This window comes from Mirounga leonina, unplaced genomic scaffold, assembly GCF_011800145.1.
Source record: "Mirounga leonina isolate KUSES-001 unplaced genomic scaffold, KU_Mleo_1.0 Mir_418, whole genome shotgun sequence".
NCBI lineage: Eukaryota > Metazoa > Chordata > Mammalia > Carnivora > Phocidae > Mirounga > Mirounga leonina.
In genome coordinates this window covers 30,506,135-30,530,974 of record NW_023270739.1, presented here as the reverse complement: position 1 = coordinate 30,530,974, position 24,840 = coordinate 30,506,135, and the positions used below count along the sequence as shown (strand labels likewise).

Genomic DNA, 24,840 nt, shown 5'->3' with positions numbered 1-24,840 from the left:
TTCTTTGATATCTTTCATCAGTTTGTACTTTCACTCATAGGAAATGTTAGTTTTTAACTAAGAGGTTTTATTCATTTAAGAAGTCCATTTTACCCCTGTAATCATTAGTGGCCTTGTAAAAGAGGCCCACAGTATCCCTGTGAAAGGTTTGGCAAGTACTTATAAATGGCTAGGTTTGGTGGACAGCTCTTGCTATCTGACTTGGTTTTTCACAGAATTAGGCTTTTAAATTGATACAGACTTTTGCTCATACCTCCAAGATTTTTATTATAATCTTTAGCAAGATTCAGGAAGAAATATAAGTTTATGTTTTTCAGATCATGATAAACAGGGTGATCTCTTACTGGTCTTGTTTTAGTCCTATTCTGAAGTATGTTTTACCAAGAGAAACAATCGGAATTTATCTCTACTTCTGAAATAAACATCAAATTTCAGTAAGATTATTATATTATCTTCTTTTTAAAAGACTGTATCTGATATTATTCTTTATATAGTGTAGCCTTTCATTTACTCCCAGCCCAAGTTTCCAGCTGCTTAAATTTCCCATTTGTGTTATAGAAGAAAATGGTTAAATTTTTTGTCAAGTCTCTAAAACCTAACTTTGTACATGACATGATACCATAAAATTTTTTAGGAAATTTAACAGTATAATTTTCTGTATAAAGTCAATAGCATTTTCTGAGATATACTCTGTGCTTATATTGTTTAAGTAATAGGTATATGGTTATTTTAAATATAAACTCTCCTTTTCAAGATTATTAAATTTTTTCCTGCTTTCAATAGGCATTCTCTACTTAAAGTGTTACCAGCTCTAAGAATCCTCAATGGCGAAATGCTAAACTCTTATTCAGAACGGCACACTGAAGAATACTATGAACCAGAATTAGGACGTTTTGTGGTACTTTGTCAGTCCCAGATTCAAGAATTCAACTCACTAATTGAAAGTTATATTACTGGAAAAGGGTAAGACTGTTCACTTCCCCTTGTCATAATTTAAAGAAATAATTCAATCTATGTATATAATTTAAAAATACTTTGATTAATACAGTGATACTTTTTTTTGGATTAGGGCTGTGTGTTTTAGGGATATTCTCCCTTAAAAACATAATTTAAAATATAATTTAAATGCTAAAGTGTTAGATAAAATAAGTGAAATCATGAGGATAGCTTCAAGACAAGAATCAAACATCCATTCAGTCATTCAATTAATCAGTCAAAAATTTGACAATTATTGTAGACAAGACATACAAATAAGCTAAGTATTACACATTATCCTTAATTCACAGATTAACATAAGAGAAAATTAGATAAACAATTACAATGGAGCAAGGCAAGTTTTATAATAAGTATAGCATTAATTATATATTAAGATATATTGTACATGTATCACATTTATATATTAAATATTAGGAGAGCACGGTAGAGAAAAGCAGTCAACACGTGCACATATTCAGAGGAACAGAAGCTAAGAGTAGAGACCTAATCAGATATAAAAGAAAGAGAACTTCCCATTCCCCATCCCAAGTTAGGAGTGTGTTAGTATGAATGAATTATAATTGATCTTTCTATAACTGTATTTTCTAATTTGCATTGCTCCAGAAAGCACAGATGAAAAAGGAAAGCAATTTCATATTTCACTTAATGGTGACTCTTCATTATAACTGAATTATAACTATAATATGTGCTTCCAAATACCTAAACTTGATCATTAAATTATAATCCTTAATATTGCTCTTTGCATATTCATACATGCTCATCTATATAAGATTTGTTTTCTATTTAAATGTTTTTTTAATGTAGTCTATTCAGTTTAAAAACAAATCTTACAGCTTTAAAAATAATTCCAGTTGTTATAGATAATTAATGTTGGCTTTTAACAAATACTAAGATTATTTACAAATCTTTGTGAAAAACTAAATTTATATCTCTTTGTATATTGTGATAATGTAGAATTTTTTGTGTAAAGGTGACCCTGATATCCCTCATGTTGAAACGTAGATTTCTCAATAACTTTGTATAATCTCTTGTCATTGCAGTGTGTTTCATTTTGGCATTGATCATGGAAAATAGACTATATTTTATATTAATAATAAATGGTGGTGAATTCAACACCAGTCATACACACTTAATATTCCAATATCAAATTGCGCCTTTTCTGCATTATTAACCACCAAAATGAATGAAATACAAAATATCGAAAACACATGGGAGGAGCCTATGCTAATGTCTAATATTACTTTTGTGAACACAGGACTGTTTATCTCTACAGTTTAGGAAATATAACTTTCATTTTGTATGGTATGGTTAAAAGTTTTATATTTATTTATATCCATGTTTCAGAAAAAAAATTAAGGCAGCTTGTGGCTATATATTAAATACAGTCAGAAAATATACATTTGAAATAAGTAAATTGTTAAAAATAAAACAAAAAAGGAAAGATAAATAAAATGTAGCCAAGAAAAAGGCTCATACAGGTGCAAAGTCCTTTACATTTGCTATTGAGATCCCCAAATTTGGCAAGCAGAAAGTCTGATTAATTACATAAGCCCTAACCTTAATAAGATAGAAATTCAGCAGTTGTTCAAAAGGATCACAATCATTTATGCCTTCAAGTATTTGAATTCTCTTTGCAATGGATTATTTTTCCAAAGAAAAATGGGAATAAAAACTTTCCCATAATATAAGTTCTTTGTTTAAAAGTCCAATACAAATATTTTGCATGGCAAGAGTCAATGTAGAAAGTACTTTTAACTTTGTTTCATAAATAACTTCTCCAAATTTAGGCGGCCATGTTTTCTCATGTTTATGGTAGTAAAAGCATGGATTTTTCTCATTCAGTTGTACCAAAAATACCTAGAATAAAAATGGTTCTAAAACTTCCAGACATTTTGTCTGGATTGACTGATCTAAGTTAGCTAAACAAATACTTTCAAATTTTGTTAGAAATGAGATAAATTTTTATATAAACAACCAGAAATAAGGTTTTAATGAATGTTGTAGTAAAGCTTAATTTTCATGTCAACCACAAAAGGGAAATTTCCAAAACCTCTACAAATTTTAATATTTGCTGATATAATTCTTATTAAATGTCTTCATTGTTTAGAAATTTTGTCACCTTGGATGCTGCAGAAAATCTCTGCCATTATTTTAAGAAATTAATGACACTTAGTAATGAATACCGATATTCACATGAACATGGGAATGTAAGTATCACCCAGATTGAAGAATCTGAAGCCCAGCAAAATCATTTGGCCCCTACAAATAGTGATAGCATACTGCAAAATAGAGTTCACTCTTGTGCAAACAAATATAAACTGGACTCACCAGATACCTCTGAGAAATGGATGAACTCTGACTCTAGTCATTCCACATTAACCAACTCCTTATGTGAAGATATGGAAGGAAGAAATCAGGAAGAAATAGTAGACCAGAAGAGAGAAGATAGCAAATCAAACAGTATCCCCATCAAAAGAATCCCATTCATGGAAACAGTAATGACAAGCTCTCTGCTGTGGAATTGCCAAAACACTGAACATCGTAACAAAATGTAAGATTTATAGAAGGTTTTTCTTTTACATTTGTATATCTTTTATTTTTTATGGATAGTCTTAGGTGATGTTACCAAATGATAATTTGGTAAAGGATTTAAATCACTTTTGTATTTCATAGTAATTCCCTTAATTATGTTTTTATGATGTGTGTACAAATTATTAATTATAGTACAGATTAATTTTATTGAATTTTAGCAGGCTGATTTAATTGACTAGTATTTTATTAAAAAATGAGTACATGTAAAATTATGTTTCCTGCCTTCTTTTTTTAAAAAGATTTTATTTATTTGAGGGAGATAGCGAGAGAGAGCACGAGTGGGGGTGGGGAGAAGGGAGAGAGAGAAGCAGACTCCCCCCTGAGCAGGGATCCTGATATGGGCTCGATCCCAGGACCCCAGGATTATGACCTGAGCCGAAGACAGACACTTAACTGACTGAGCCACCCAGGCGCCCCATTGATTTTTAATCTTTAAACAATTAAAATGAATTTTTAAGAAGAAATAAAACACTTTGCTATTCTAAAAATAATATAAAGAAAACACTGAATAATCAGGTAATTTCATTTTTTTAAAACATACTTTTCATGTGCCATTTGCTTATTGATTCACTTAATAAGCATCTATGCAAGGATTTGAATGCATGTGCTATAATTTTCTTTGGCATAACAACTGATAAAGTATGGCAATATTCTTCAAGGTTAATCACATAAAACCCTTCCAACTATTAAATACTTTTATTTTTTTTCTTTCAACTTTTATTTAAATTCCAGTTAGTTAACATACAGTGTAATATTAGTTTCAGGTGTATAATACAGTGATTCAACACTTCCATACATTACCTGGTTCTCATCACAACAATACCCTCCTATATCCCCATCACCCATTTAACCCATCCCCCTGCCCACCTCCCCTCTAGCAACCTTCAGCTTGTTCTCTGTAGTTAAGAGTCTGTTTTATGGTTTGGTAACTATGAAATACTTTTAAAAAGCTAATGGCTGGTGCCTGGCTAGCTCAGTTAGTTGAGCATCCGACTCCTGACTTTGGCTCAGGTCATGATCTCGGGGTCCTGGGATCTAGCCCTGCATAGGCCTGGCTCCCTGCTTAGTGGGGAGTCTACTGGAAGATTCTCCCTTTATCACTCTCCCTCTGGCCCTCTTCCTGCTTGCATGCCCTCTTTCTCTCTTTAAAATAAAATAAATAAATCTTTAAAAAAAATAAAAAGCTAATGGCTTTAATTTTTTATTGAACCAGCAAAGATTACTTTTTACTTAGGCTTGTCAACTTTTTTTTTCTTTTTTTACTTTTGGCCTCAGTGTCAAACCAACAAAATTAAAAATGGTTAAATTCAGCTTCTCCTGTAATAACAGATGCTGCATAGGGCAGAATGCAGAGTATCACAGTAGCTAATCTTGTTTTTCCTAGTCTTTATTCTTCTGGAAGTTGTCAGTATGAATGGTGATTTCTTTTCTGAAAGTTATGTTAAAAAGTTTGATATGCTGAAACTTATATGTCTTCCCTAATGCAAAAATTTTTTAAAATGTATTGAAAGTGGCTCTAACACTTCCTAATTTATAATTCATTAATTTATTTAATCAATTGCTTTTGCTCTGTAGGGGAGGAAAAATAGCTTTTACTTCTATCCTTCTAAGTTCTCAGCTGGAATCCCTGTCATAAAAGGTAGATTAATAAGAGAAAAGCATAGAAATGTACTATATGCTGGCTAATTGAACATAATAATAAAAAATAAAACAGAAAAAAGAAATGTATTTAATATAAGTTTTACATGACATGGGAGTCTTCATAAAGAAATTAAGACCTGTAGAAATAGTTAAACCTGAGCACTTTTATATTAGGTTTGATGAAAAGTAGAAGGTCGTGGAAAATACAGTTAGGGCAAAGAGTATGAGCTAAGCACAGTAAACTAGGGTAAATTTAGCAAGTCCTGTTTATTCAGATTCTTCTTGTCATCCCTTCATCTTCAGATAAGAATGCTTCTTTTCTCTAAGTTACTGGCCCATTTCTCTCCAGATTTGAAGGTTTTCCATCCCATTTTTACTTATGTGCCTATAGTTAAGCCAAAAAGTTCTTATTTTTAAATAATACCTTACATATTTCATGTTTACAAAAATAGTTTATGAGGACCTCTCACCTACAACTGTGTTTTTATGGATACTAAACATGTTTTCTTTTCTCTTCTTAATAGTATGGCAGCTATGGTAATCCAGGCATACTGGCGTGGTTACATCGTACGCAGACATATTCATTTCCCCTCAAGGCTACGTACTACTGCAATAGGACCCCTGATATCCCAGCCAAATTACTGCATCAAGAATAAAACTGTTTTAAAGAAAGAAAAAAGAGAAAACACTGTGAATATCCAAGAACAGAGGGAGAAGGCTGCTATTCTTATTCAGGTTAGTTTTAATCTTTTGGTGAAATAGTCCTGAGAGATGTATTTCTCATCTTTCACTGGGTTATTCTGTATAACAGACAACTGCCAAATCTTAGTGATTTAAACTACTGGATTTATTTCTTACTCAGGCGATTTGTAGGCTGCAGATTGGCTGTGCCTGTGCTTAGTATCTAGGCTGAAGGAGTAGTCTATAATTTAGAAATACTAGTCTCACGATCAATCATGAGATCACACAATCATATTTATTTATTTATTTATTTATTTATTTATTTTTAAGATTTTATTTATTTATTTGACAGAGAGAGACATAGCGAGAGCAGGAACACAAGCAGGCGGAGTGGGAGAGGGCGAAGCAGGCTTCCTGCCAAGCAGGGAGCCCGATGTGGGACTCGATCCCAGGACCCTGGGATCATGACCTGAGCTGAAGGCAGACGCTTAACGACTGAGCCACCCAGGCGCCCCACACAATCATATTTAAACCTTCTGCCCAGATATGTCATTTGCCACATCTGCTAACATTTGATTAGCCATAACAACTCTTACTTGGCCTAATCTATAGCACTTTTTAGAAATGTGTTTAAAAATCTACTAAAATAATTGTTAAAGGCCTTCAAATACACGTTCAAATTAAAAAATTAAAAAATTTTAATTTTAATTCAAATTAAAAATTCAGAAAGTGAGTAGTGAATAGACATGATTCACCCTCACCAAGATCAGATTTTGAAATGAAGTTCCAACATCACTGTTCATCCTTTTATTTATTTATTTGTCAAATATTTTTTAGAACCTATTATTTGTCAAGCACTGTTCTGGGCTCAGGAACCATAACTCTAAACAAACCATACAAGTTCTCTGCCCTCATGGAATTTACATACTGATGGAAGAGGCAGAACTAAATAAATACATAAATATAATATAAACTAAATAAGTACATAAAATAAGGTCTATGGAAATTCATGGTACTGTGCCTGAATTGAAAGATAGTAACCAAAAATTTAGTGTTTCCCTTTATTCATTCATTCAATAAATATTTCTTGATACAAAAATCTTACTAGCTTATATTCTATTGGAATGAGCAGTTAGTAAATAAGTATGTTAGATAGTGATAAGTCTTAAAAGGAAAAATAAAGTAGGAAAAGGTTAGGAGTATCAAGGGAAAGTTTTTCATTTCAGATATGATGGAGATGGAAGACCAGAAAAGGAGACATTACAGTGAGAGATTAAGCCATTGGATGTTGGGGAAGAACATTCCAGACCGTGGAATATCTGATTTAGGAGCAAACTGCAGTGTTTAAAGAGCAGCAAGAAGCCAGTATGACTGGACAGTGATAGAGGGGAGAAGGGTGACACAAATCATAAGTCATGGTAAAGACTTTGGCTTTTACTCTGAATGACATGGGAAGATATTACAGGAATCTGAGCAGTGGACTCACATGATCAAGTTTACTTTATGTTGTGATTATACTGTAGGAATGCAGGAGTAGAAGCAGAAAAATCATTTAGGAGCTATTGCAGTAATTCAGACAAGGGATAATGGTAGCAAGGATCAGAGTGTTGCAGTAGAAGTGGTAAGAAAATCACATTCCAGAATATATGTTGGTTTATTTTGAGGCATACATCCTTTGAAGGTAGAGCTGATGATACCAGTTCATGGGGATGTGCTATATGAAAGAGAGTGAGGAGTCATAGATGCCTCCAAGGCATTGGCATATGCAACTAGAAGAATAGCCTTAAAATTAAGTTGCTGGCTTTCACTATTAAAGCCATAGTTTTCTGGGGCGCCTGGGTGGCTCAGTCGTTAAGTGTCTGCCTTCAGCTCAGGTCGTGATCCCAGGGTCCTGGGATCGAGCCCTGCATTGGGCTCCCTGCTCTGCTGGAAGCCTGCTTCTCCCTCTCCCACTCCCCCTGCTCGTGTTCCCTCTCTCACTGTGTCTCTCTCTGTCAAATAAATAAAATCTTTAAAAAAAATAGATAAAACCATAGTTTTCAAAATTATCTTTGCTGTGGTTCTAATGAATATTAGAATTAGATTGAGTATTTCAGTTGAATTAATTCATCTGAACTGTACTCCTAAAGGCAATGCATAGGCAAAGGTGTTACTGATGCCTGAATGGTGGTGGGAGTCTGGGCAGGACAATGGATTTAAGCAAACTCTGAAGAAAAGAAGGAACCCCAGTTACTATCTCAAAATATTATTCTGCTACATGAAGAATGAATATATCATGTAGACCAAACTCCCTACTGTTATCAGTTGTTATACTTTTTTCAGCTTGCCAAACCTCACATTCTCCTCTTCTTCCAAGCATACAGCCTGGCTAGATATCCCACCTTCCCTTGCACTTTAACATGGCCCCTTTTCTGAGTCCCAGTCAATACAATATGAATGAAAGATACATGCACCACTTCCATATCTGGCTCATTAAACGTGCCACAGACATTCCTTCATACTCTTTATCCTTTCTGGTTGGTTGAAATGAAGGCAGTTTCTGAGGCATCATTGGAAGCTGTCTGTTGGGATTATAGAGTCGGCGAAGTCTGGATACCTGAATCACTTTATGTTAAAGTGCTGCCCCCTTGTCTTTTTCAGCCTCTCAGTGTTTGTTAGGTGATTAAGAAATAAGCTATTGTTTTTTGAGATCTTATACCTTTTTGGATATTTTTGTTATTGTACTTAGCTTACCCCAACTAATATAAAGGATGTAGGATACACCTTGAGACATAGATAGGGTTCATTGTAAATATGTAAGAGAATAGAATTCTCATATTTAAATATAGTGGAATATACATAATATAAACTAAATAAGTACATAAAATAAGGTCTGTGGAAATTCATGGTACTGTGCCTGAATTGAAGATAGTAACCAAAAATTTAGTCTTTCCCTTTATTTGTTCGTTCAGTAAATATTTCTTGATACAAAATTATATATAAAGGATGGTAGAAATAAAAGAACCTAGAATTTCACATTACTGGAATAATAAGAAGTTGTAGTGAAACTGGACTACCATAACACCTGGAAAATATAGGACAAACATGGCTGGAAATGTGTGAAGGATTTTAACAGGGAACAAATTATATTGGTATGTTCTGGATGTGGGACTTGATAGTAGTTGAGGAAAAAAGATGCCAGATTGCCTGGCCAGGGAATTAATTTGAATGTGTGAGAAAGATGAACTAATTGTAGACAGATTACTGGGGAAAAGTTGAAACCTTGACAGAAACAAATAAGCTAGAAGAAGTATCTGAACATATTGTATATTACTATTATTTCTCATAAACCAATAGAGATGGCTGGAACTTGAATTCTTGACCCTATTACAGATTCAGGAGGGAAGTATCCATATATGTCACACCGGAAAGACACACATTTTGTATTGCATTCTAGAGCTTTGTAGAAGTCCTATCCCTGATGAGTGGAGTTGGATCCATTGTGAACCACAGCAAGCCAATCCTTGTTGAAGGCCTGGATTAAAGTGTTCCCTTTAGACCCTCTTTTCCCTAGGTCTGCACATCACCTTGATATCTTCTATAACCGACTCTTTATAACTGACCCACCTCTCCCTACTCATCACCAGATTTTTTGAAATAAATCCCAGATATCATTTTTTATAGATATTTCAGTATGAATTTCTATAAGACCTATTGTTTTAAGTATAACTATAATACATTACTAATCTAAAAATTGAAAATTATTCTTCAATATTACCAAATATCAATATTCAAATTTCTTTGTTTTATAAATGTTTGTTTACAGATTTTTCTTGATCAAAATATAAATAAGGTCATTACTTTGCCTTCAGTTTAAATGTTAAGTCTTGGGGCACCTGGGTGGCTCAGTTGTTAAGTGTCTGCCTTCGGCTCAGGTCATGATCCCAAGGTCCTGGGATTGAGCCCCGCATCGGGCTCCCTGCTCAGCAGAGAGCCCGCTTCTCCTTCTCCCTCTGCCTGCCACTCTTCCTACTTGTGCTCTCTCTCTATCTCTGTTAAATAAATAAATAAAAATCTTAAAAAATAAGTAAATAAATGTTAAGTCTTGTAAATATATAGTAACCCCTCTCTTTTTTCCTCGCAATTTATTTTTTAAGGAAACCAGGTCTTCTATAGTTTTCTACTTTCTGAATTTTGCCAGATGCATACCCATGGTATCACTTACATATTTCTTGCTCCCTTGTTTTCTGTCAGCTGACAGTAGGTTCTAAAATGTCATATGATTTGGGTTTAGTTTTTTATCAAGAATACTTCATAAGTGGTGGTATGTATTACAGTGAGGAGGTACATAATGTCTAGTCACTTCTCTTTTCAGAATACTAGTGACCATTGATAATCATTGCCTACATCAATTCGTGTATTAACAGTTTGTAAAATATTGATACTCTACATATAATTTCTTCATTTATTAACTAAAATATGTCAGTAAAGAGAAACTTAGTTTAACTATTTAGTTACCTTGAGGTACAGCTCATTCTGGAAAGGTAGGTTAAATGCTTGATGCCATTTTACCAATTTTAAGATTAATGAGCTTTCCTAGCATCCTTCAGAGGTCACCATAATATGTTCTATCATAATGTACACATGAATTTTTATATATGATGTATTTAATTCCATTGCAGTTTCATTCTTATTGATGCTCAAATTGTCCCTTGTTTGGCCAAGTTAGCTTCAAGTTAAGCTTTTGTGACACAGTTCATTGGTTTTTAAAATTTCCCTTGCTTTTTAATGTGCCATGATGTTTCAGGTTCATTTTGTATACATTTTGCCCCAGGTCTAAACTCAGTCATTGCTCTGAAGATCTTTGATTCCTTTAGTGGGAATATTTAGAGGCCAGTCTGGGTTTTAGGAATGCATTAGGATTTTAGGAGTGTTGTTGCTATTGCTATGGTCATTGTTTTTAAAATTTTTTCACTGTAGTGATGAGCTTACAAAATACATATTTTATTTATTTTTTTATTTATTTTTTATTTTTTATTTTTTATTTTTTTATTTTTTAAAGATTATTTATTTATTTATTTGAGAGAGAGAATGAGAAAGAGAGAGAGAGCATGAGAAGGGGGAGGGTCAGAGGGAGAAGCAGACTCCCTGCTGAGCAGGGAGCCTGATGTGGGACTCGATCCTGGGACTCCAGGATCATGACCTGAGCCGAAGGCAGTCGCTTAACCAACTGAGCCACCCAGGCGCCTTTTTTATTTTTTTTAAAGATTTTATTTATTTATTTGAGAGAGAGAGTGAGAGAGAGAAAGAGCACAAGAGGGGGGAGCGGGAGAGGGAGAAGCAGACTCCCTGCTGAGCAGGGAGCCTGATGCGGGACTCGATCCCGGGACTCCAGGATCATGACCTGAGCCGAAAGCAGTCGCTTAACCAACTGAGCCACCCAGGCGCCCACAAATACATATTTTTAAGAAAAAATTTACCCTTGGGTTCATACTGATATTTTAAAATTCAATTTAGGACTATAGGATTTTTACTTATTTGATTTTATATTTACATCTCTTTTCTTCTATGGAAAGTTCTGGTTCCAATAAATGACATTAACATCTTTTTTTTTTCTCCTTTTCTCTTCCGCTTCTGTGTGTATGTGTGTGTCTCTGTGTGTCTGTGCCTGTGTTTACATGCACATACATAGTGGAAATAAACAAGGACTATACAAGTATGAGAAAATAAAACAAACAAACTAAGCTATTTATTCAGAGAGTGCTATAACAAGGGAGTCAGCCACCATCACTTGCCTTTGGCATAAGCTCAAAGGCAGGGAGGAGAGTAGGAAATTTTTAGAGTGGAAAAAGAAAGAGAGAGAGGGAGAGAGGTCTCCAGATATAGTCTAATTGGAGGTTTTTGGTACGGGGAAGGTAGAAAGCGGGCAGCTAGAAGTAGGGCGTATTCTGTGATTAGTTGGGAAGCATATTTGCCTATCTCTGGTTGGTCCTGAGTTAGAAGTAAGGACAAAAATAAGGAGGCTGACAGTCATTGATTGACCAAGTCTTAACCATTCTTGGCTAATTGTTGCCGAGGTTGTGGTTTAGCTTTCTAGGTTGGTTGCTGCAGAGGTTGTGAGTGACTTCTATTGTTGTATATGATCTGGCTATTGTCTTATATATTCCACTTCTCAATATATATTTTTTCTGTAATAACAATACCAATATTATTACTAACAATATGAATATGAAAACATGTTGAAGGTATCTTTTGTAATGAAATTTGTCTTTTGAGTATATTTCACTAGGAAGATAGTCAAATAAATCTATTTTAAAGTCACTTTAGATAAATTCTGTGTATGTATGCCCATAGTATGAAACATATCTTTCTATTTCTTCAAGAATTCCTTTTATTTCATATTTGTTTATTTTATGACTATCTTAAGCATGTGCACAGTTCCAAAGTCAAATCTAAGAAAGGTATATTCAGAGAAGTCTGGCTTCTATAGCTGAATCTTCTATTTTCTACCTCTATCCTTAATAATTTTTAAAATTAATTTTGCAAGTTACACTTTTACTTTTTAAATATTAGCAAACATATACATATATATTTAAATATATATTTATATAATTTATGTTTATTATATATTTATATACAGTCTTTCATAGATAAATGGTAGCATGTAATACACACTTATTTCTATCTTGGTTTTTTTTGCACTTAATGTATCCTGGAGCTCACTCCGTAGTACTTATTCTTTAACAGCTACATGTTCTTGGAGTTATAGTTAGAAAAGGTTTCTCTACTCCAACATTATTGAGAAATCTGAATGGTTTTAATTCTATTATTATGTGCTTAGTTTATTTTAAAATGAAATTAGTTAATAGTTATGGGCCAGGATAGTACCTCTCCAATATGGCCATTTGTATATGTTGAAATTTGCCTAAATGTGCGTTAGTTTATTTTATACATAATTATTTGAAAATCAGTAAAATTGGTTTTCCTTTGTATCTCTTTCTTCTTAGTTTAGAATGGGTCCTGGTGGAATTGTCAGATAATTGATTGGTTGACCTACATGTGCAGTTGAGGGAGTTTTAGAGATTCTTTTCTGCTTACCACAAGGAAAGTCTCCTGAGATTCAGAACTTTAGACACATGCAGTTGTTTAATTTATCTTACAGTTTTAAGTGTCACATAAAGTTCAAAAAACAAATTATTGAGCCATTAAACTAAGGTCTTAGATGTTTTATCTTCCTAATGGGATAACACAGAGAATCTGGTTTGTAGTTTGATCTATAACCTTGTATAACATGCTTTAAATTTTTGTTTAGGCAGTTTGGAAGGGCTTTCTTTTGAGAAAGAAACTGACAACAGCTTTAGAGGCTATTAAGAATGAAGAATCTGAAGAAGAATATGAAGAAATAAACTTAGAGGATTTTACATTTGATGAAGTAAGTACCAACTACAAAATATAAATATTGGTTTTAAAACTTTTTTAGCATACTACTTTGGAACTAAATCAGTTTCTAAGATTTTTATCCTCTTAACACTATGTTACAGATTTTTTTTTTTAAACAACACTTGAAAAAGTATGCTTCTAATTTCTTAATATCTTTTCTATGTACTCTACAAGCATGTACAGTATGTAAACCTGGTCATAGAATATTTACAAGAGTTTTTGTGTGCTCTTTGACCAGATTTACACAATGTTTTGTTTATCAGTTATCCTTCATTAAATATAACTCTGAGCTTATTTATGCCCTGCTTAACAACATTTTGTAGTTCTTTGTTACCTAGGAAAATGAAAACATCCTCTTTAAATTGTTATTTAAGTATTCCATAGTAAGGTAGCACACTATCCAGACATCTATGCCACTTCTTTCCTGTGGCTTCCATATGCTCCAACCAAATTTGAGCACCATTTTATTGTATAAAGCACTTGCCTTTCACATTCTGGTTTTACTCCCTGTGCTTCCTCTTCTCTAGACCATTACATCCACATAAACACCACTCAGATGAAGATATAGAACATATGAACACCCCCAGACTTCCTCATGCCTCTCTAGTATTCACACCTCCATCATCATAGATTAGTTTTCCCTATTTTTGAACTTCCTATAAGTGGAATCATATAGTATGTACTCTTCTTTCATGTAATAATATGTCTGTGAGATTTATCTATGTTGTTGAGCATAGTTTAAATATACCACTCTTGGGACGCCTGGGTGGCTCAGTAGTTAAGCGTCTGCCTTCGGCTCAGGTCATGATCCCAGGGTCCTGGGATCGAGCCCCGCATCGGGCTCCCTGCTCCGCGGGAAGCCTGCTTCTCCCTCTCCCTCCCTCTGCTTGTGCTCTCTCTCTCTCTCTCTGACAAATAAATAAAAATCTTTAAAAAATAAATAAATAAATAAATAAATAAATAAATAAATATACCACTCTTTTGCAAATACCACTTTTTATCTATTATTTGAATATACCACTTTTTTTTTTTTTTAAAGATTTTATTTATTTATTTGACAGAGAGAGACACAAGCAGGGGGAGGGGAGAGGGAGAAGCAGGCTTCCCGCGGAGCAGGGAGCCCGATGTGGGGCTCGATCCCAGGACCCTGAGATCATGACCTGAGCTGAAGGCAGACACTTAACGACTGAGCCACCCAGGCGCCCTTGAATATACCACTTTTTAAAAGTCTATACTACTATTGGAAGATATTTGTTGTTGCGTTATTGCTAGTATTGCCTATTATGACCAAATGCTATGAACATTCTTGTGCATGTCTTTTGATGTGCATATTCATACTTCTTTTAGGAATAGAATTTCTGAGCCTTAACGTTTACCTGTGTTTAGTAGATAGTGCCTAAAGATATTCCAAAGTGATTATATCAGTTTATAGTCCTATCAGCAGAATATGCGAGTTTCAGGGGAATTCTATCTTCATTAACACTTTGTATTTTCATGTCTTTTTCTTCCATTCCAGTAAGTTTGTGGTGGCATCTTATTGTTTTAATTTGCATTTCTGTCATAATTAATAATGTTGAATACCTTTTAGTATGCTTACTGACCATTTAGTCACTTTGTGACATGATCAAGTGTTTGCATATTTTTCCATTGGGTTGTACATCTTCTTTTTTCTTATTGATTTGTAGAACTTCTTTAATATTCTGAATACTACTCTGTTTTCCCTTGCAAATATCCTCTCTAACCTCTGGGGCTTACCTTTTCAATGTCTTTATGGTTAATTTTAATGAACAGAACGTTTCTAATTTCAAATTTAAAAAAATTTTAACTGTTGTGGCATATAAGAAATCTTTGCTTACTCTTAGATCATTAAGGTATTCTAGAAACCTTATTAACTTTCAGCATTTAAGTCTGGATGCATCAAGAATTAATTTTTGTGTATAGTGTGAGGAAGGGGTCATGTTCCCTTGGGTCAAATGAATATAAATCAACTTGAAGAACTGCTATTTTTAGACTATTATCTTTTTAAATCCATGAACACAGACTGTCCTACCACTTATGTAAGCCATTTAAAATTTCTGTCGACAATGCTCTGTAGTTTTCTTCATAGTGGTCTTGTACATTTTTGGTTAGATTTGTTTCTAGATATTTTATGTTTTCTGATATTGTATTTATGTTTGTATGTGACTTTATATTCACCCACTTTGTTGAAATCACTTATTAATTTTAGTAGTTTATCTCTCAGGTCTTTTGTATTCTGTATATACAATCATGTCATCTGAGAATAATTACAATTTTCTTTCTTTTTTTCCAGTTCTTACGTCTTTTATTTATTTTTCTTGCCTTACTATTTCCAGTAAAGTGTTGAGTAGTGGTGATATTAGCAGACATCATTTCCTAGCTTCTGGTCTCTGAGAGAAAGCTTTCAATATTCCACCACTAAATAAGGTGTTTAACATAGGTTTCTTGTAGAAACTTTATATTTGATTAAGGAAGTTACCTTCCTTAACATATTTTTACCATTCCAAGAGATTAATATGATGATGACGATTTTATATATGAGTTGGATTTTATCAAATACTTTTTATGCATATAACATTGATTTTCAAACATTAAATCTCATATTCAAATAAACCAACTTAGCTATAATGTATTATCTTTTTTACATATCTCTGAATTTGATTTATTAATATTTGTTTGGGATTAGCATTTATATTCAAGAAGTTGGATCTGTAAATTTTCTTTTTTATAAAACTCCTAATCTAGATTTTGGTGCCAAGGTTATGTTGGCCTTATACATTTGATTGGGAAGTGTTTCCCCTCTTTCTGTTTTCTGGAAGAGTTTGATGTAAGATTGATTTTATTTGTTTCCTAAAAGTGTGTCTCAGCATATAATCTATTTGGAGAAATGTTCCATGTGCACTTAAAAGGAGTGTTAAATATATTGTTACTAAAATCTCAGTTACTTCAGGTTTATTAATTGTTGTTTTAAATTAGTGATTTTGGGGGGAGGAATTCTATCAGTTATTGACAGAAAAAATGCTAGAATTCTCTTACTATGATTGTGCGTTTTTCTAAATGAGCTTTTAGTTCTGTCAAATTTTGCCTCATTAGTACTTTGAAGCTACATTATTAGGGCATACATATTTTGTATAGTTAAAACATTGTATCGTAGACCCTTTCATCATAATAAAATTCCAGTCTTTAATACAGTTTCCCTCTTTAACTAAATGCCTTAGTGGCTACTTCCTCCAATATTCTCATACCTACAGCTTTCTTTTGGCTAATAATTTTATAGTAGTATATATTTTTCTAAACATTCCCATTCAATGTTTCTCTGTTTTATATTTAAAGTGTGACTCTAATAAGAGTATATGATTGGGTTTTGCTTATTATTATATTCTACTCTGCATTTTTTTAATTAACATATTCAGACAATTTTAATTTATTTTAGTAAGAGTATAATTAGGTTTATAAATACCATCTTTGTATTTGTTTTTTGTTTGGCCTATGTGTTCTATATTCCCTTTTAGTTTTTTATTGCCTTTTCTTGCATGAATCAAGTTTTTTGTTTGTTTGTTTTTCCTTTTTTCTCCCTTCATTACCTTGTTAGTTTGTGGTTGTTTTTCCATGTACTTCATTTCTCCCTACATTAACATGCTTCCATCTGGATTCATTTTCCTTTCTCTGATGGATTTTCTTTAGTAATTATTTAACTTCAGGTGAATCTTTTTTATTGCTTGAACATTTCTCTTTAAGTTTTGAAGGATATCTTCTCTAGGTATAGAATTCTAGGTAAAGTTTTGGTGTTTAAAGATGCTATCTCATTAGCTTCTGACTTTCATGGACTCTGTTGAAAAGTCAGTAATAAGTCTTATTTTTTCTTCTCTAAAGATATTATCATCCCACCCCCATTCCCCAGCCTACTTTTAAGGTTCATTTTCTGTGTTTGTTTTTCAGCAAAGTTGTGATTTTATTTGTATTTACTAAGCTATAGTAAGGAGGCCATATGGCTTCTTGAATCTGTGGTTTATGCCTTTAATCAGTTTTGGAAATTTCTTAGCCAGTTATTTCAAACATTTAATCTTTTTTATTATTTCTTTCCTTTGAGGTGAAGTGGTTCCAAAATGTATATGTTAGAATCTCGCACCATTTCACATGTGTCTCTTGGACTCTCTTTTGAATTGTTCTCTTTTTTTTGCTTCTGTGTTTTAATATGGATGTTTCCTACTGACCTATCTTGTAGTTTACTAATCATCTCTCTTGGGTTACCTAATCATGTTCAGCCTATATTTTGAATTCTTAATTTTAGTTATTCTATTTTTTAGTTCTAGAATTTTTACTTGATTATATATTGTAAATCCCAGTTATGTTGAAGTTTTCTATCACTTCCTGTATTTTCTTGAACATACCAAGTATGATATTTTCAAAGCTTTCTCAGTTAATTGCAACACCTGGATCACTTGTAGGTTTATTTCTATTGACTGTATATCTCTTGCATTTTGAGTCAGTCAATACTCTTTTTTAGCATTTAACCTTTGATTAAGTATCAGACATATTTGGAAAAAAGTGTAAAGACCCTGCAAGATGTTTTCTTTCTCTAAAGAGGATTGAATTTTAATCTTGCAGGCAGGTAGCATATGGGCAGAGATTCTTTTGAGGCTTATTTTCAAGCTTTATTAGGGCTGCTATATTTCTGGTTTCTCTTACAGGTTGAGCTAATATGGTTTCTCAACTAAAAGTGGCATGTTTACCAGATTACCCTCACCTTGTTTGTCCCTTAATTCTAATCCCTTTCTCCACAGCATCAAGTGACTGATGAAGTTTCTTCTTAGCTTTATAGCATTCCAGGTGTTCCTATTGTCCTTTGACTCTAGGTATCTCTCCTACACATATTGTACATGGAACTGGAAAACACCTGAAAGAAAATTTAATACATGATTTTGAGTTCACATTTTAAAATGTCAGAGGGTAGAGGTACTCAAACTAAATCCTGACCCATTGGTCATCCAACAGGTGTCAAATTACAAGAGTTTATCACACTAACACTTCTCTACCTGCAACTCTTCCCCTATTGGGATAAGCCCCTCTGGCACTTATGGGGTAAAGTAAAACATGTAATACATCAATTTCTACTCTACAATTCAGATATAGAAGCAACAACAACACTACACTGAATTAGCCTAAAAAATCCTACTCACAAGACAACTTTACCTCCTTCTTCCACTGTGAACCATGTCCAAACCCAATCAGTTGAATCAATGTGGCTCATACCATGTGAGTCCTGGGTATCATGGTGCCTTCCAACACAGGGGAAAACACTATCTCTATCTTCCCAGGGTGTTCGCTATATAAAGATCCTTGAAAAGATAGTCTGGAAAGAAAGCTGTCACAAGACATGAAGACATGGAGACCCATGGAGAATTGTCTCCCGGCATTAAGCACCTATTATTTATTACTAATAATGAACCTCGGAAACAGTGATGAATAAGACATTTTCTTGGGCTTTGAGTTCACAGTGCAAGGTGAATAACCTTTTTAAAAGAATTATTTTAGCAGAAGTTTTAATAAACTTAGGCCTCAATCTCCTTTAGGGGGGATTTTTGCCACCTTGCCATAAAATATCTGTAATAACAAATAAATATCCAAATAATAAATATGTTAAGTCTAATGTGGCATAGTGATCTACAGTTGCACTTTTATTTTGCACCTTTTAAATTATAAAGTAATTTTAGTTGATTCTTTTATTGACTTCATTTAACAAGGTTTATTTTTCTGTTACTTAATACTGTGTAGAAGCCAATATATAAAAAAACAATAAAGATATCTTTGAATTTAAACATTACAAGTCCTCTTATGATTCCCTAAACCTAGAGAAGATGAGAAAAGCTAATATAACATAAGTATAGAAAACCACAACAGTCAAATTTGGATTTGTTTTTTGTCTCAGACCAAAGTAAAATTCAGTAAGTTTTCAGGAATAATTTTTGAGAAGGAGACAAATATATCAAGCTGGGCAACTTTCAGTTCTGGAGTTCATGTTTGATCCCTATCTAAAATTAACTTCACAGAATATTACATATTCCAGTACATTATGGGAAAATAAACAAATGCAATCTAAATTATAGGCAAAGAAAAAGACTAAAGTGACATTTTGTTTGATGAAAAGAGGTATGCATGGCATATAACAGCAATCTCCAACAATATGATCCACCATGCTTTTGCATTGAGCATGGAGGCTCAAATTTATTTATTTTTAAAGATTTTATTATTTATTTGAGAGAGAGAGAGCACAAGCCAGGGGAGGAGGGCAGAGGGAGAGGGAGGGATAATCTCTAGACTCCCTGCTGAGCCCAGAGCCCCACATGGGGCTCGATCCCAGGACTCTGAGATCATGACCTAAGCTGAAGTCAGGTCCTTAACCGACTGAGCCACCCAGGCACCCCAGAGGAGAAGGTTTAGAAAGTGAGATTTGAGATTCATAATGGGCCAAGGTTTCAAACTGTAAGGATTCTAAGACGCTCCAAAAGTTATCAGGAAGTATTAGAAAGAATTATTTTGGGGATAGTAAGAGGCAACTTGGGCAGAAGAGGAGGAAAGTGTTGGGACAGGGGAGGAGATAGTGAAGGGAGGAGGAAAGGCATCAAGTCATGGCTTTTAGCATTTCTAGGACTTGTTCAGTTTTCACTGACTTGTGACTTAGGGCAAGTCTGATCCTAATTTCATGCATCAAATGAAAGGATTACAGTAGATGGTCTGAAAAATTTTACATATACATACACAAATAAACATGGATGTTATTTGTAGCTTTTCTTCCTGATAGCTTTATATTCTAGATTCTCAAAGTTGAGTTGTAGAATAATGATTTCTTCTCTGGTCAAAAGCCAAATACATGTATATCTGATCAAACATTCAATTGTGAACACAAAGTTACAGATCTAAGTTCAAGTTCATTTTTAATATGTAAGTAAATTTGCTAGTAGTCTTCTAATAATCAGAAAGCTTTCCAGATCCTCAGTTGTAAGTTATAGAACATCTGAACAGAAGGTTTTCTTAAGCAATAACTGAAATTTGTATAAATGCCCAGTGGTAAGCATGATATATTAATATACATTTTTAAAACAGTAGTATATATTCTTGGCCAATTTCTCTTGACATTTTGAGATTTTTTTCAACATTCGAAGTACTGCCAAATATACTAGATATTAATAAGCTTGAACTCACATAAATCAGTAGTCTTTGTAACATTTTTTGGTTGTGATTATATAATTACTAAAAGTATCTTTAGCATTTTATACTAAGCCTTCTCTTTATGCTTCTAGAAATTTCTGAGATAGTGGTTAAAGAACTGTTCTGGAATCTTATAAAAGTTTGTGACCTTGTATTAAAAAACAAGAAAAACTATTTTCAAAGTTTTCTGCACTTTTAGATAATTTAAAGACTGAATTTTTCCCCAGACTTTGTATAGCTTAAGAAAGAGATTTCATCAACATCTATGTGATGTGGCAAAGAAATCACTCTTTGTGAGTTTTTGTCCTGCTGTAGAAAGAAAACAGCTGGAGTCCCAGAGAATATAAAATAGGAGATGGTTGGCAGGTGTTTAAAAGAAAAAAAGTGTGTGTGTGTGTGTGTGTGTGTGTGTACATAACAGTGTATAAATAAGGCCCCTTGCCTGGCAATACTGGTCCTTTCCACACTTAGTCCTCAAGTGGCACATGACCTTTAAAAAATAAATAAATAAATAAATAAATAAATAAATAAATAAATAAATAAATAAATTTTTCTTCCAGTTTTTAATTTTAGTAAGATACACATAAAATAAAATTTACTGTCTTAATTTTTAAGTGTACATTCAATGGTATTAAATAATTCATAAAGTTATTTTACCATCACCACCATTTAATCCATATCCAGAACTCTCTTCATCCTGTAAAACTGAAACTATATAGCTATTAAACAGTAACTCCTCAATCCCCCTTAATATTCTAAAGTTGTAACACTGCAGTTTGAATTTATACCCTCTTAACTTCAATAGCATCCCAAAACTTGCTCCTTTACAGTTCCATTGCCACTCCTTTCCGTTGTTGATCTCACAAAAATTACTTCTTTATAGACATAAACCAGTAATTCCTTTAAATGCACTAGTGTCTTAAATTATGTAGGAAACTAAATGTGGAGTTATAAACCAAAGTTACAATAATACTAGCTTTTAAAGTAATAATTGTTTTTTTATGTATTAGTCTCCTTAAATCATATAGAAAACAAAAAGTAGGGTTACAAACTGTTGTTACAAAAATATTGGCTTTTATAATTTCCCATGTATTTATCTTTACTGAGATCTTTGTTTTTTTCATATGACTTCCAGTTACTGCTTGTCTCTTCATTTCAACCTGCAGGACTCCCTTTAGCATTTATTTCAGGGCAGATCTAGAGGTAATAAACTCTCAGCATTTGTTTATCTGGGACTATCTTAATTCTCTCTTGACTTTGAAGGACAGTTTTGACAATAAAGGAATTTTGGTTGACAGTTTTTGTTTTATTTTAACTTTTAGCGCTTTGAATATATCAGCTCACTGCCTTCAGGACTTCAAAGTTTCTGAAAAAAATCTGCTAGCTGTCTTATTGAGGATTCCTTATATGTGACAAGTTACTTCTCATTGGCTTCTTTCAAGATTCTCTCTGTCTTTGGCTTCTGAAAGTTTGATTATGTGTCTGGTGTTGGTCTCTGAGTTCATTGTATTTCAAGTTCTTTGAGATTTTTGGATGTTTATATTCAGGTCTGTCATTGAATTTGGGAAAATTTCAGCCATTATTTCTTCAAATATGCACTCTGCTTCTTTCTTTCTCTGCTCCTTCTATGACTTCCCTGATACACATGTTGGTCTGCTCGATGGTATCTCACAGGCCCCTTAGGTTCTATTCATTTTTCTTCAATCTTTTTTTTTTCTATTCCTCAAACTTGATAATTTCCATTGTCCTATCTTCAAGTTCACTAATTCTTTTATCTGCCTACTCAGAGACATATCTCTCTAGTGAATCCCACTAAGGAATATCTCATTTCAGCTACTGTACTTTTCAGCTCCAAAATTTCTTCTTGATTTCGCTTTAGATTTTCTATCTCTTAATTGATATTTCCATTTTGTTTATACATCATTTTTTCTCCTTTTATTTCTTTGAATAGCTTCAAAATAATTATTTAAAAATCTTTGTCTAGTAAATCTGCCATGAGGTCTTTTTTTAGGGATAGTTTTGGTTGATTTATTTATTTTTCCTTTGAATGGGCCATAAATTTTTCTGTTTCTTTGAATGGTTTGTGACTTTTTTTAAATTTACAATTGGACATTGATGTAATAATTATGGTAATTCTAGAAATTAGATTCTCTTCCCCAGGGTTTGCTGGGGTTTTGTTTTTGCTTTTATTATGTTTGTTTTTGTATTATTGTAGACTGTCTCTGTGCTGAGGATCAGCCTGAGTTATAAACTTAAGGTCTTCTCAGGTCTTTTCTGAGCTGTGCCTTTCCCTAGATATGTATGTTGACTTTCTAATTTCCCACATATATGCAGATGATTTTGAATATTCTAGATTTTTTTTAAAAATGAGCATCCTAGTCTTTGATATCTGGCTCCTAAAAGATGAAAGAGAGAAAAATGAAGGGGTGGGGAAGGACACCAGCCCATTAAATCCCCTGGAAATCACTTAGCTGGTAGGGCAGGGGCTTGCAACAAGATGGGAAGTACAAGGACACCCACTTCTTTGCACCTCTGTGATCAGAAGTAATCAATGATCAGTGCACAGATCACCATGTTTGGAGGACAGGGTCCTTATTGTCCACTCTGGCTCTACAAGATATATGCAAGCTACTCCTGGAACACATGAACAGCTGCCTAACTCAGGGACTGGGGTAGAGCTGGCAGCTGTGTTAAAAGCTGAAATTGACTAAAATTAACCACAATTTACCATCCAAGTTTTCCCCTGGAAGTTATAAAAGCCTTCAATAGACTCCAGCTGGATTCTGCAAGTGCAATCATTTTCTAGGTTGGGAGACAGGGTCCCGGTTCTTCCTGCTCCACCATCTTCCCAGAATCCTCTGGCACACTGCCTTTTGTCATATTGTCTCCACATCTTCACATTCTCTCTTCACTTTAGTAGTTTTCACCAACGTAAGAATACGAATTTGATGATAGCTGCTATGCCACGGGCCTTAATCTTTCCTGGGATAGAACTGGATTTTTCTCTATTTGCCATACAAAAGAAAGAATTAAAAAATCTGAACCTTGAATCCTGTTTGCATCAAATAGCACTTTTTAAACCAGATATGTATTTTTAAAACATATATAACTGATATATAGCTGTGATATGTATGTTAATAATGTCTGCCTGGAAAAAATTGGACAATGTACCTGTCAAACAACTGAATAGAGGTGCCCTATTTACATATGTATTCAAATAACATGAATTTAAATAGGTATTCTAAGACTAAGTTCTATAAGTAGAAGTCTGTCATTGCACTGCTAGCCTATAGTCAGGATGTCTTAGTCTTTCCTGCCCAATGGTCTTTCAAGATATAGTCAAGAAACATTGAAATTGTATAAATGAAAAATTCCATTTAGTTCTCCTCAGAATATAATCATTCTAGTTTTTAAATCATAAATGTTTGATTATGGGAGCACCTGGGAGGTGCAGTCCGTTAGTCATACAACTCTTGGTTTTGGCTCAGGATCATGAGATTGAGCCCCATGTAAGGCTCCTGCTCAGTGTGGAGTCAGCTTGAGATTCTCTCTCCCTTTCCTTCTCCCTCTGCCCCCACCTCGTGCTCTCCCTCTCTCTAAAATAAATAAATCTTTAAAATGGGGCACCTGGGTGGTTCAGTCTGTTAAGCATTTGCCTTTGGCTCAGGTCATGAACCCAGGGTCTTGGGATCAAAGCCCGCATAGGGCTCGCTGCTCAGTGGGGAGTCTGCTTCCCCTCTCTCTCTGCCCCTCCCCCTGCTCATGCTCTCTCTCTCTCAAATAAATAAAATCTAAATAAATAAATAAATAAAATTTAAAAAATAAATCTTCAAAAAAAACCACAAATGTTTGATTTTTTTAGAACCTTTTAAAAAATAAGTTCGTGGGCATTCTGATCTTTTTTGTAAAGATTCAAAAAATGTTACAGAACCACGGAAGTTTATTCTAAACCATATAAACTAATCCAGGCAATAAAATTTAGATAACTATATCCTAAATGATGTAACAATAGCATACTTAGTATAGTTCCACTGTCAAAAGATAAAATAAACTTGGTAATTACATAAATGGAGTAAAGATGTTTTAAGATAAAGAGTGAAGGGACTTATAATAGTATAATTTCAAAGTTTAAATTTACATTTTATCATTCACACACTTGAATTAGAGACTCTAATATTCAGATCCATGATTTTTATGTTGCCACAAAATTCATTTTTCCATCTATTCAGAAAATTTGTGATTTTATTTATTTATTTATTTATTTATTTGAGACAGAGAGAATGA

General features: G+C 33.5%; 1 protein-coding gene across 1 annotated transcript in view; it reads left to right on the top strand.

Annotated features, from left to right (window-relative positions):
- The window catches only part of LRRIQ1 (leucine rich repeats and IQ motif containing 1), a 202,657-nt gene that overhangs the window by 88,218 nt on the left and 89,599 nt on the right, over positions 1-24,840 (top strand). The window contains 4 exon segments of the mRNA XM_034987248.1: positions 784-963; positions 3,104-3,547; positions 5,754-5,964; positions 13,202-13,321. Coding sequence (XP_034843139.1) covers positions 784-963; positions 3,104-3,547; positions 5,754-5,964; positions 13,202-13,321 — 955 coding nt within the window.